Genomic DNA, 14,655 nt, shown 5'->3' with positions numbered 1-14,655 from the left:
CTCAACAATTGTATTCCAAGCTTCAGAACGTCACTTGTTTATACATTCTGCAAAAACAAGTTCATGGATGCAAACAAGGGACAATGGATGTGACATCCTTCTTTAACAGACTTTCTTTTATCCGATAAAATATGGATCTATGCAGAGAAATTGTCTGGAATTGTCGTAGGGATGGCATAAAGTACTCCAGGATCGAGGAGGTTGATAGGATATTTTTTTTTTCATGCAAGTCTCAACCCCAAGTTCGATATTGTTTACGAAGTAAGAAGTAAGGAGTTGTGACTCAAAGCAACACTAAAGCCGAATATAAGGCTATGGGTTTGAGAATTTGTGAGAAAATTTGACTCTAGAAGATGTCTAATCTTTGTCAAGACTATGAGATGCCTATGAAACTATTCTACAATAACAAAGTAGCTATTAGCATTGCCAATAACTTGATCCAATATGATAGAAGATGTGGGATTGACACACTTTATCAAAGAGAGACTGTTGACACACTTTATCAAAGAGAGACCAAATAGTGGTAGCATCTGCATCCCTTTACATTCCTTCAAGCCAATAGATTACTAATATACTCACAAAGGAGCTCTTCAGACAAAACTTTGATTCATGTGTTAGCAAGTTGGTTCTTTCCGACATTTACGTCCCAACTTGAGGTGGAGTGTTAGAAATAGTGAGCTTGGGTCATGTTTGAAAGCCCAAGGGTAGTTGAGATTTACCTTACCCTAATTTTTTATTATTTTAATTAGGCTTGTGTTGCCTATAAATACTTTCCCCTTTGTACCTTTATTATCGTAAAAAAATAACAAGAAATATCAGCATCGTGGTTTTTCTCCCTGTACTAGAGTTTCCACATAAATTTGTGTTTGTTCTACGTCTCTACTTTCAATACCAACAAAACATGCATTTGCTTGTGGAAAGATTACACATAAACACTTGAAAACATAATAAGAATCAATGCGAGAGGTAAAGAAGGAATTTAGAAACTCAAAATGGGATAAAGCAAAGAAAAATCAAGTGTTTCAGAAGCATAAAAATGTGGAGATCTGAACATGGAGGACTCACGATGAGCAGGGCCACTCTCTGGTGCTCCATCTTCATATTTCCACCATCACAACCTGCCAGAGAAAATGGCATCCACTGAAATCAATGAAAATAATACTACAAACTGGTTTCTGGGTGAAAATTTTCAGCCAAAATTAGACTTGAAAGCATTGGGAACAGATTGCCAAATGTAGATCACAGGGCTGTGTCATTAAAGATATTTTCTATTAAGATGCGGATATTTCCAGAATGCACAAAATATTTCAAAAGATATTGTTCTGTAACATGCAAATCATCACCAGATTTGACGAGTTGTTAATTGCATCTCATGGAAGGCTTTGAATCTGTTAAAAGAAAGAAAGGTAGTACCCAATAACTAAGAATCAAAGAATAGCATTTTCTACTTTTAAAAAATCAATAGCTCCTATTGACTAGTTCAATCCCTACTTTAAAAAATAATAGGTCCTATTAACAAGTTCAGCCGTTTGAATTGGGCCCTCTAACCACCACAAAGTCAAACATATTACTTTTAGCTTTCCTTTTGAACAAAAAACAAAGAAAGGGAAAAAGTTCATGAATAATATCTCAATCATTATATTCAACTTTCCATCATATCAGTAAGTAAAGAAATTGTAAAAAGATTCTCTTGATCATCAATTTCAGATGAAAAAGGGAATGGTTGTTTTCAACCTCTAATTACAGATGAGAGTGAAAGGGCTATTAGATTGTTTTTCAGTTAAAACAAGAAAATAACTATGGAGTAGTTAAATGAACAGCCAGCTGAATATGTCTAGTTAGAACTTAGAAGAGAGTGCCAACTAGAGGGAAAATAAAATAAAATGAAAGTAGATAGCAGTACTAATTATATCAAATGGTTATTTGTTTATTTTTCATTAGATCTGTTTGATCCCTCCCATATGACCCAATAGCATTTTTTAATTTGTTAAGCCCAATAGCCCATTGGACATTCAACTACACAGTGACCCAACATGCAGTGTTAAATTTTGACAACACCTTCACCTCCAAAATGAAAAAGGGAACTTCAATCCTAAAAAGTTTTTTAAAATCCTATTGATTCCTTTTTTTTTTTTTTCATAATTGAACAATTATCCATCATCCATCAAACTGACGTCTTTAACTGAACTAATCAGTGTTTTAAAATAAGAGCTACAACTTAAACCCAACTAGGGACCTCGATTTCAAATGTTGTAAACTTCAGTTCATGTTAATTATTTGTTGATTTACCCAAAGTCAGGCACCCACAAGGGACCTTGACTCTAGAACCTTGTTTGATTGAATTTTCTTTATAAAAATTATAATAATATTACTAAAAAACAAGGAGATTGTTTTAAATAGTAAAAATATTTTTAAATATATCGAAATGTTAGATAGACAATGATAAAAATTGGTACATTAGACAAATATATTTGATTTTTTAATTTCCTTTTCTCTCGAAGATACCCATCAATGTTTTCTGAAATAATAGAACAAAGTTAGAACCAGCAACTCCATAAGGCTGAAAAGATCATGATTAAACTGGGGTATCAAATGGTATCAATAGAACAATCTCCACTGTAGAGAATAGTTTCCTCAACTATCTTCTTATAGTTTCTTTTATTAAAAACCCTAAAGTTACGTAGAGAAGAATCTATATTTGATTTTTCCAAAATGAATTCCTTTTTAAAGTTAAAATCACTTCGATTCTTCTCCCCTTAAAAGGCTGTTCCTCTACTTTTCTTAGCTAAATTCTGATTTGCATGTAATTTATTCCATATTGACCACGAAAGAGGTATAAATAATCAAATTTGAATGTCAAACCACCAAAATCAGAATAAAATGTGAAACGAAAAGTGGAAAAAGTAGAGTGGCTCAAAAGCATGCACTTCTATTCTTAGCAAGTTGTTGATGTGAGAGAAACTAGCATGCTCAAAAATGTGTCATGTGTTCACAACAAGTTGTCTACAACTAAAATGTACTCCATATTTCTATTTCTTTCAAGAAGATACTTGAACAGGAAAAAAATTACCATCTAAAGCTCAGGAAACAAACATTAAAAAACTTAAGAACTTAAAGATATCTAACATCTAGATCTAATGTGAGGATCATAGGTTAGCAATTTATATAATGTTGTAAGATTTGAGATGTCTTTGAAATATTATCAATCATACATTGGTCTAGTGGTCAAAGAACTATGAGTATAATAAATAACATAAAAGGAATGAGTTCAATCCATCAATAGCCACCTATCTAAGATTCAATGAACTATGAGTTTCTTTGACTTTGAAATGTTTGAGTCTAATAGGGTATCCTATAAGATTGGGGTAGGGTATCCTGTGAGATTGGAGTATGCAGAAACTAGCTCAACGTTTGGCCTACTTCTTTAGGCTAAGTTCAGCTTTGCCATAGTGATAGTGAAATACCAAGGCACGAGTAGTTTCTGCCTACATATGGTGAGTCTAAAAATGGTTGTTTAGAAGAATCATGCACATGCATAGCACAAATACTTACAAGCATTGCACTCATCTAAGAATGAATTGATTGTGGTTAACGTTGCGATCAACTCCTTAATATGTATCCTACTTATTTACAATATTATGTTTTCATTTCTAGGTGCATTCAAATGCATGAAATACACATTTGTTTTAAATCTATCGTTCAAACTTATCATGAAATACACTGTAGTAAAAAGTTGTTCTAAAATTTTCAAAAGGTCAAATTGTACTATATGCTGATGCTTAATTGTTCAAAAAAGTAAAACATGTTTTTTTTTTGTAAAGATGAGAGTACACTCCTTGGTGAAACCAGCCTCACGCGGTTCCTTCAGTCTTTAGTGGCGCGAACTTTGGACTTTTGCCCAAAGCCAAGGCCTAACTCCCTACTTGGAACAGGCAGGGTAGAGATTATCCTAGTAAGATCCTACTTTGTGGACCGAACCAACATCCAACCACTTCAATACCCATGTTCGGTTACAAGCTCACACTACCGAGCTCAACGAAATACTTGAACATCTTAAAAACTCTATTTAAACTCACTTTTAATATCCTATTTAATTATTTTATTTTATAGAAACAACTCCTTCAAAATGAAATGAAAAGAAAGAAGAGGGCATATAAAATATCAAATCTAAAGAAAAATTCCTTAGATAAAGGGTTTCCAACTAAGATATTGACAAGTCAACCATTACAAGCAAAAAAAAAAAAAAAAAACAAAAAACAAAAAAACAAAAAACAAAAAAACAAAAAACAAAATGCAAAAAACAAAAAACAAAAAACCTTGCCTACATTTCCCATCCACAACTTGAAACACTATTTTTCCTCTCCCAGCTAAACATCCTACTTACTTTATATATCTAACTTCTTTTGATTTTAGCAGTTATCTTTTATTAGATACATGACTTTGGCCACCAAGGCTTCTTCACCTAAATTTAGCGTGCATAATCTTTGTGAGACTGGTCTTGTACGAACCTAATGGCATAGAAGTGATTCAAAGTTGACTGTTTGACTTGTCAGGCACATGCAAGTGACACTCTGATCTATAAGATTTGCAAATTGTATCCCTATGTTTAAATATAATTTTAAGCACCCTATGCAGTAGCGTGAAAAAAAAAACTCCGCCTAGTAGTTCGTCAAAATGGGATTTAAAATAAACTATATGTTATTTCAAAGATATTATAAGATATAAAGATACGATTTATGTATTTCATAAACCACAACGGTAAAATTTATAGCTCACCTATTAGGTTTTCAAAATAGGTGACCTACATATTTTCAAAAAACTTGTCTTGAACAGGTAAATATTATATTTATAGCCCTTAGGGCAAAGCAAAGGAATAGTTACTCTCGTTTTAGTTGGTTGAACACTAATCAGCAGGAACCTAATTAGGCCTAGGGCATTTCACCAAACCCCATGAAACCCTAGATGGCTAAACACTGAAACAACCATTTAAAGAAGAGGAAAATAGTAAAAAGTTGTCCTGTTTTGTGAAAGTGCGCTTTTTTCACTCAGTGACAAACACATGGCATGAACATAGTTAGACGGAGCTACTTTCTAACACCTGTCATGGACATATAAACATAAACATAACCATACGATGCTAGAGCGAAGGGAAACCAACAAGACAACACAATGGGGGAGTGCCCAGTGGGGGACAACAACCCTCACACCAATCCATGCAGGAATCATTAATAAATAAACAATAAATCAACCAATAAAAATTAAAATATATGAAACCCACAAAAGTATATGTCCAATAATTCTTGTTCTTGTGACTATCAAGAAAACAAATCAGATATACACAACACAGCAGCAGCACATGAATCCAAAATGTCAAGAATTCCAGCAATAAGGAAACCATGTCGATGAATGAAGAAAAGAAACAGACAGGAAGTCAGGAACAGGAACATGATCATAGATGATGAAGTTTGATTAAAATGGGATGGAAAAGAATTTTTTTATTAAAGATGAACAATGGGTGACGGGTTTTTGGAATACCTGGAAATGGGGTGGAAGAAATGTGCTTTCTGAGAACTCATCAGTTCTTTCCTTTACCCTTTTGATCTGAGTGATGGCTTCCATCAGCATAACAGAGTTGCCAGCTACCATCAAATAATGCTGGTGTCAACTGATGGTGATTTTCCAACTGTACGGGAGTCGTCGCCGTCGTTGGCGATGCAGCTCCGATGAAAAAGGGTACGTTTGATCCCTCTAAGTGAGGAAACCTCTGAAGGTAAGGCAAAAGAGACGGTGAAATATTGGACTGAAGGGTCCCCCTATTGCAACCAGCAAGGCCGGCAGAGATGGTGAAGTTAAGATTATAGTCGTTCAAATTATCTGGGACGAACGAGAAATGTTGAAGCCGATCCTGTTGAGTATTTTCAGCGGCTGAGATGTTAAATTGTGGAATCGACACCGGCAATTGGTGTGGATTCCCCAAAAAGATTTGCCCTGAAAATCCCGCAGATTGATTATGGCCAGGCCGTGAAGATGAAGACGACGACGGTTGTTGGGCTATAATCCCAGAAGAGGCTAAGTAATCCATGGCCGTTGCCTTGTCGAACAAATTCGGCTCCACTACATTGTTTTGCGAGGCTGAATTCGTCCGATTGGTGGTGTTATTGGCGCCGTTATTGTTGATACCGCCGGTGAGAAGCTCAGTGAAGGATGGGTTGTTGGGAATGCAATGAGCGTCACGAGATTCTTGCTCTCTTTCCTTCTCTTTCGCAGTTCTCTCTCTTGCTCTGTCACGTGCCTTCGCTCGGTTCACTAGGATTTCGGAGCGGGAGAGAGACAATCCCGAGCCCTTGCTCGTCTCTGAGTTACTACTACAAGCAGACCTCGCCAATGAAAGCTGCTGTCTCGGATTCTGTTGGTGTTTTTTTGGGTCACCGTCGAGCTCCATTTCCGGCGAATCAAACCCTTGGTCGGCCCCATCGCTACCCATTTTCTCGTCACTGAGTTGCCTGGGAGTTTCAGGGAAAGAGCCACTCAGAGACGGAAGTTCAGCAATGGCGTCGGAAGCTGCTTCGATCAGCCACTCAACAGCTTTGCTGGGTTGTTCGAAACCAAGCCGATCTTGAAGATCGTAGAACTGAATCGCAGTAGCGACAGAAAGCCGAACTCGACGATCTCTGAGCCCTTTCGATGTCCAAACTTTACTGTGCCGATCTTTACCACCAGAAGCTCGAGCAACCCTAATAATACGAGATGAGTGATGCCATCCGTGAAGACGATTAGCACCAACTCCACCGATGCCACCTGGTTCACATCGTCCGGTGGGATTAACAGTAGCAGAAGTAACAATAGCGACCCTTTTCGAAAATTCCTTGTCTTCTTCATCATCTGGGGAGTATTGAACAATACCCTTTTGCCCTAACTTGTTGGAATCATTTCTACCATTACCAATTCGTGGAAACCTACAGGCTTGTTCTTGAATATCCACCACCTCCATACCAGTTTCATTCCTTTCTGAAACAAAGACTAATTATACAAACACAACATCCTCTTTTGACCTATGGTTACAACACAGTGGATTCCATTATACTTTTTTTACTCTAAGAGAGAGAGAAAAAGAAAAAAAAATGGGGATTCTGAGTTAAACTTTAAAAGAAGGAGGAGGTTGAATGGAGTGCAGGTGGGGTTACTGTCCTATACATATTGATGATGATAACTCACAGAGTACTTTGGCTGTGTAGTGATAAAAAGCCCTTTTTCTCTCCGTTGATATATCACATTCCAAGTCAGGAAAGAGAGAGAGCTATCCTTTAACCCTTTTTCTTCTTCCCCTTTCTTCCAAAAGCAAAGTCCACCTTAAATTTTTGTGTACTCCTTTCTTAATTTTTTTTCTCTATCTCTTACCCTTCAATCATTTCTCCTCTCTGCAAAAAACCCATAAATTATTTCTTCAAAAAAATCAAACTCCCAGATTTCAAAAACACTGATTAAGCTCGTTTTAAACAACCCCAAATACCTTGAAATTTATTAATCCTTTAAACAGTTTCCCTTATATTCATAAATTGAAACTACTTTTTAAAGCAAAACCCAAATCTCTGCAAATAATATGCCTTCCATCTGGCCTCTTTCTCTCTCTCTCTCTCTCTCTCTCTCTCTCTCTCTCTCTCTCTCTCTCTTTAAGCTTAATACACAGACTGACATTAGCATTTAAGACACTCTCTCTGCTCATAAACATTGTTTATTCTTTATAAGATATATTACCCATATCTCAAAAGTAATTTCAATTTTACCTAATGGTGGTTTTATTTTTCTCTTCTGGGTTTGAATACTAGAATTGAAATGAACAGTTAGTACAATAATCAATGGTATTATGTATATACTATGTATGGAATACCTGATCGTTCTGAGCTTTTCTGGATCATCTTTGTTTCTGAGTATGAATTTAAGGGGAGAGATGAAAAGGGGTTGACAGAAAATCAGTTTGAAAGTTGGATGGAGACAAAAGCTTGTTTTATAATTTTGTCGGATTTGAAGAAGAAGAAGAAGAAGAAGAAGAAGAAGGAGAAGAAGAAGAAGAAGAAGAAGAAGAATGAGGAGGATAAAGTAGCTCGAAATTCAAAGTGACCCTTGAGTGAAAAGGCAGGGTTAGCTAGTTAAATAGAGAATTTGCTTTAAATTAGTTTCATCTTCACCTTCTTCTTCTTTTTCCTTTAATTTCACAAAATCACAGAGATCGTAGAATAAAACACAAACCACTTCCTACGGAGTGGAATTGGGATGGCGATAGTGTCTACGTACGTATCTGATTTTTTAGACACTCTCTATTTTCATTTCAAAAATATATTTATATACTTCAAAAAAATTTCAAGTTACTTTTCTATAATAGGTCAATGAAATCTTAATATTTTTAAATATAGTAAAATAAATTAAAATATTTATAAATATAGCAAAATTTTAAATTCTATATCGATAGATAAACTTTTTATAAATGTAGCAAAATTTTGTTTCGTAAATATTTTGTTAAATTTGACATTTTTTAAAATTCCTCGAATATATTTGGTAGCAAAATTAAAATATTACTTGATAATAAAATGTTATTAATTTATTTGTTGATATGTTTTATCTTCTAAAATTGAAAAATTATAAAAAAAAAAATTAGATTTTATTAATAATATGTTGACTTCAACTATGTCTATAAAAAAATATCTATTATGGATAGAATACGAAAATTTTGTTAAATTTTATAAAAATTTTGGTTTATTTTGTTATATTTGAAAACGATTCTTAAAATTTTTGTATAATTAGTATTATTTTGATAATATTATGATCTATAAGATTAATTGAAATTTGAGTTACTATCTAATGATGTATAAAGTTTGATAAAAGCTTCATAAATCATAAATAGAAGAGGATTTTTAACAAATCGTAGGACCTTGATATAAAGTTATATCACAACATGGAGATTAATGTCCACTTTTTTAAAACCATAGATACTAACTCCTAAATTTATCCAAATTATAGAGATCAAATTTGCACTTTAACATAATTTATAACATATTGCATAATGCATATTTAAACCTATCTCTACTTGATATAATTATGTATTGCAAATTTTAAAATTCAAATTATTTTGAATATTATGAAAAATATAAAAATGTTATTGTTTTTCTGTACATTGTTTGGATTATAGAATCCGAAAACAAATTTTAGAAATAAAATCTAGATGGTAAACATTTGCAGCTTAGTGAATTTGAAAAAACATAAACATAATTTGAATTGTCAACCAGATAAATCTAACAACTTTTCTTTCCTATAACTATTAATGTTTTTCAATTATGCTTATAACAAAATTGTGTTTAAAATATATATAAAATATAACGAAATTTTATAGTTTATGAGTGATACACATCAAATTGACCGTTAGTGATATTGATACAATATAAAATTTAACTATATTCTGTAAATATTTTGGTTCATTTTGTTATATCTACCTTCTATATATTGTCATGGAAAAGAAAAGTGGTTTCGACCAAACACTTCAATTCCCCACTCAAGTTTTTAAAAAAATAACACTATTTATTTCAGGTTTTAAAACCTAACTTTTCTGTATATTATGTGAAGTAGTTTTTTCATTGGCCACTTCCATTTCATTGATGACAAGGGACTAAATTGAATATTTTTAAACAAATGAGACTAAATTATTTCAAAACAAAATTTGTTGTTTTTATATTGCATAATAAAAGTGATTAACATTTAGCTAAAGTATATATAAAACTATGTTGAATTAGAAAATTTAGTATTTTATAATATGGATATCAGTGTGTTTAGGTTTTTAACTTTATATTATATTTTATCTTTCTTTTTTTAAGAAAAAAGATATTATATCTTTGAAGTACATATATATATATATATATATATATAAAACTATGTTGAATGAATCACTTCTAATATTTTATATATTCAATTTGTTAATACAAATTGGCTCATACATTTGTCCAACTACGTACGTTTCTAATTTAGATCATGTGAAACATGATTTCTGAATTAATGATCAGCTCAACAAATTAAACATAAATATGGGTTAAAAAGTATGTTTAATATAATAATTAGTTTTATAAACTAATTTATATTTTCCTTGAATCGAATGGTTCAAATTCTCCTGTACTCAAAAGATATGTGGAAATATATTATTTAGAGAATAATTCGGCATTTGATAGAGGATGATAAAGATGGTGACAATGATGAGGATGATATCCCTCACAGGAAGTAAGTATACGATATATGTTTGATGTTGGCATGAGAAGTTCCATTTTCATTAGAGTATATCCTATAGTTCTAACTGTCATTTTGACTAATTGATTTAATGGATGACTATGAATTTATTTCCAAATATACAAACCTATCATGTTTATTTATTTTATTTTTGACACTATGTGAGAGTGGATTGAGCATCTGCTTGAAGTTGAAGTTAATAGAATGCAAATTGAGTTAACTCAAAAAGATTTGGCAGGTAATTGAGTTAGCAAATAAGTATTTATATGGTTTTGATGACTTTCCAATCCATCCTCTATTTGGAACATATTAATTGACATAAAACAATTAAATGATAACTTTATTGTCTTTAAATTTTCGGTGTTTGTATTAAAATGAATACAACTCAATTGGCATACAGATCTGTTAGAAGCTATGAAATTATCTATTGTTTGAATCTTTTGTATCCCTGAACTTTAAATTATGAAATTCAGCTTTTCTCCTTAAGTTATATGTTATAAATTTGATCCATGTTGTCTATTTAAACGACACGTTTTGAAAATTTTCACATAAATCCTTAAAATATATAAATGGTGTATAATGTCTTGAGTTTAGGAGCAAACTGGTATGAATGAATCGAAATTACATTTGAATGAAAGGGATCATGAGGATATGAATTTATGGTTAATAAAGACTTAAAAAGAATTGAAAGTTTACTACTTCTACTGCACCTTAATTCTCTTTTAGTGACTCAATCAATAAAATTGCAAAATTTAAACATGCTTTATAAGCTTGGAGATGTTGGATGGCCTACTAAAAATTTTCCTTAAAAATATATGAGTGAGAACAAAGCATGTAAAAAAGACTCGGGTTAATTTGTAGGATAATCTTCATTTTGAAAAATGTTCAAGACATGCATGAATCGATAACTTATGCATGTCATAGAGAATGAAGGGGAATACTGGATTATTAGGGTAGAGAGTTACAAGTACTTACAAGTTTTCTTCCTCTAAAATTTGAAGCTTAAATTTATTTGGCTGTTATTGAATTACTTGCAAAGTAGTAAACTTAGTTCCTCATCTTTTAAATTTGTTAACATTGCATGAATTTAGTAGACAAAAAAATTTTGATTTCTTGTAATTTTTTAATAGACATCAAATTTCAAATTAAAACTAAGCGTTTATTTTTTTGAAAATAAGACATTTTAGAAAAAAAAGGTTGAAATATTTTTACGAAAAACTCAAAATAGTTTCACCAAACTTTGGTTATATCTTAGACATTGTTATGAGAAGAGTTTAAATAAAAACAAACTTTTTAATATATAACATGTCCTTAGTTTATAAACATTTCCAAATTAAAAACTATTTGATATATAAAATTTAAATTTCAAGATTTTTTTTTTTTTAAAAAAAAAGATAAAATCTTTTAAATACTTTTGAAAGTTAAATAAACAAATACATATTAGTAAAATTGATAAACTCTATTTACTGATTAAAGTGAGGTTGACTAATAATATTAACGTGATATTTATGTTTAAAAATAGAAGATTCATATTACTATTTACTTTAATTATATGCCTAAAAAGCGTGCCACCTAATTAATTGATTAGCAATAATAATTGGATTGATATAAAATTAAATGGACTAAAAATTTTTGTTTCCTTGAAGAAAAATCATATTAATTTTTTAAAAAACTAATGTCACTTGTTCAAGAATGAACAAAGATAGAATCTTACTTTTTTTTTTTTCCTCTTTACAAATCTAAAACTTATGTAATACTAAAAAGTAGTTAAAGAGAATATATTTTTACTAGAGTAGTTGTTTTAAGAAAAGCCATATTAGTTTTTCTTTAATAAAAAGTAAATAATCTACCGTCCAACCACTAAAAAATAACATTAATGAGTAAATTTTAACTACGTATCTTATAATCAAGCAAAAAAAAACTCTATAACCACACCCGTTTTTAGGGGAAAAGAAGTGATCATACAATTGAGTAATTGCCTATATAAGTTAGCTTAAACTTGCTTTGACAAAAATCAATTCAACATGTAAGATATTATTTTTAATTAAATTAAAAATTGATAACTATTTGTAGGGAGGGTAACTTTTGTGGATATAGAATTGACCACACAATAGTGGTAACGAGGTATAGAACAGATGAAGAGGAAGATTATTGGATAATAATGAACCAATGAAAAATTGGATGGGGAATGAATAGTTATATGAAGCGCAACGAGGAACACAGTCCCCACAAGGTGTATGTGGAATGGCAATGCAACCCGCCTATCACGTCTAGCACTAGATTTTGCTCTTTTTAGTTTAGTTTCTTTTATTATAATTGGGTAGCTCGCTAGGTTTTTATTCGCTTGCTACTTCTGAAAATAGTGAGGAGAGTTGCTTTTTCCTTTTAGTGTAGCAATTCGTATAATAAATAAACAAAGTTGTTTATTTATTCATGGGGAATTGTCAATTACGACAAATTTGACAAAATATTTATATAATATAGCAAAATTTCAAATTTTATCGGTGATAGATATTGATAGACACTAATATATGCTTATATCAGTCATATTGATAGACAATAATAGAAGTCTTTAATATTTTAGTGTCTATCATTGATAAAATCCAAAATTTTACTATGTTGTAAATATTTTCGTTTATTTTACTATATTTAATTAAAAATGATATTTTATTTATTTCCACAATTTTTATTTTATATTCATTCCATTTGAGTATTCATTCACTAATAATTGTAGTGTATAATTTTTCTTATGATTTACTATGAAATAATTAGCCTTGCGAAATAATACCCACAAATTTATTGTTGCTAAATTTATTAACCTTGCGAAAATCTAATTAAATTTATTTTGTGATATTTGTAAACACCACTCTATCAATATTTGTCGATAAAATATCAAATATTTCAATAGTATTATATTAATAATATATATATATATATATATATATATATATATATATATATATATATATATATATATATATATATATATATGAGCTAACATATGATTGATTTGAAGATGAAGAAGACAATGGTGCCTGCATATCTCCTCAAATAATTCATCATACTTTAATCAATGAATTATTTTCCAACGGACAAATTATATTAATATGGAGAATATAAATGTAACCAAAATTTGAGAGTATAGTGATGAGGTGGGTGGTGGTAGGATCTCAATTTTATAACAACACACCACACTATTATTTTCTTTTTCAATAACCTAATATATGAACCTCTTTTTTCTTTCGCTATGATGTTGCTGCAAAATGCTAATTTAATATATATATATATATATATATGAAAATAAAAGTTTTTTTTTTTTGACATTTAAATCTAATTTCAATTTAGTTATTTAAGTTTCAAAACGTTGGTTTACATTATTATTCTTGAGTTTTGAGGTCTTTGGTCTCTAGCTAAATTTTGAGATTTGTTTTTTCACCAAATGCTTCACTTTTGTCATTTGCTCAAGAAAATTTGCTAAGGGTTGTTCCCTCTCATTTGGTTGCCTGTCATACCATATTTAAGTAAAACGGCCTATTTACTTGGTGGCCAATAATGCAAATGTTTTAGAGAGCGTTTAACGAAATAATTATATGTTTCGATGATAAGTATCACGATAAGATAAGGTATTTTTTTCAATGTATGAAATTTGTGTCCATTAGTAACAAAAATATAATTATTTGTTATAAGAAATATAGAATGAACAAAAATATAATTATTTGTCCAAGAAAATATAAGACAATGAACAAAAATAATTATAAAATATAGCAAAATTTCAAATTCGATCAATGATAGACTTTTATTTGTGTCCATTAGTAACATTGATAGACACACATTCTATCGTTATCTATCAATATCTGTCATCGATAGATTCTGTAATTTTGCCAATATCATTTTAGAATTATAAAGTGAGGATCATAATCTATAAAGTCTTGAACAAATAATGATGTATTAATCATTAAACTATATTCATGTGTTGGATCTCAAACTATTAACAATGAAGTATTTCCACCAAATGCCAATCCAACAACAATATATTAGGTATAAAAGTATAATGATACCCAATGACTTCCGTTTTTTCTAAAAGAAAGTATCAATAAATCCGGGTATAGATCCATAAAAATGTAGACATCGATTATTATCACAAACGTTCATGGTGGATCTCTACCCTACAATTATTGAACTAACAAACTATAATGTGATATCTAATTCCAAACATAATAAAATAAAATCCAGTTCATCAAGCATAAATTCATTAAACAAGACATCTATAGTAGTCTTAAATATGGATACTTTTGGTCTATTTCATCTAAAGTGGTAGAAAGAACAAATCTTCCTTACCCTTCTTGTTCCCTCACCCATCTACTTTTTTCTTAAAAAAAAAGTATAAGA

The 14,655-nt window shown here is 30.9% G+C and overlaps 1 protein-coding gene across 2 annotated transcripts; it reads right to left on the bottom strand.

Moving 5' to 3' along the window:
- Window positions 1-813: 813 nt before the first annotated feature.
- On the bottom strand, window positions 814-8,223 carry LOC103487819 (transcription factor TCP2-like). Of its 2 annotated transcripts, XR_537341.3 has the most exons (4): window positions 7,889-8,223; window positions 5,536-7,418; window positions 1,344-1,388; window positions 814-1,118 (listed from the first exon to the last, which is right to left on the bottom strand). XR_537341.3 is itself a non-coding variant. In XM_008446308.3 (3 exons), the coding sequence occupies exon 2, from the start codon at window positions 6,989-6,991 to the stop codon at window positions 5,576-5,578; it is 1,416 nt and encodes a 471-aa protein (XP_008444530.2). In that variant the 5' UTR covers window positions 6,992-7,418; window positions 7,889-8,220; the 3' UTR covers window positions 814-1,118; window positions 5,536-5,575. The 2 variants fall into 2 exon arrangements, 1 of the variants encoding a protein (XP_008444530.2); XM_008446308.3 differs by lacking the exon at window positions 1,344-1,388 and having other exon boundaries at window positions 7,889-8,220.
- Between the last annotated feature and the right edge of the window lie 6,432 nt (window positions 8,224-14,655).

This window comes from Cucumis melo, chromosome 12 (genome assembly GCF_025177605.1).
Source record: "Cucumis melo cultivar AY chromosome 12, USDA_Cmelo_AY_1.0, whole genome shotgun sequence".
Classification (NCBI taxonomy): Eukaryota; Viridiplantae; Streptophyta; class Magnoliopsida; order Cucurbitales; family Cucurbitaceae; genus Cucumis; species Cucumis melo.
The sequence above is the reverse complement of the archived record's forward strand: the minus strand, read 5'-3'. Positions and strand labels throughout refer to the sequence as shown.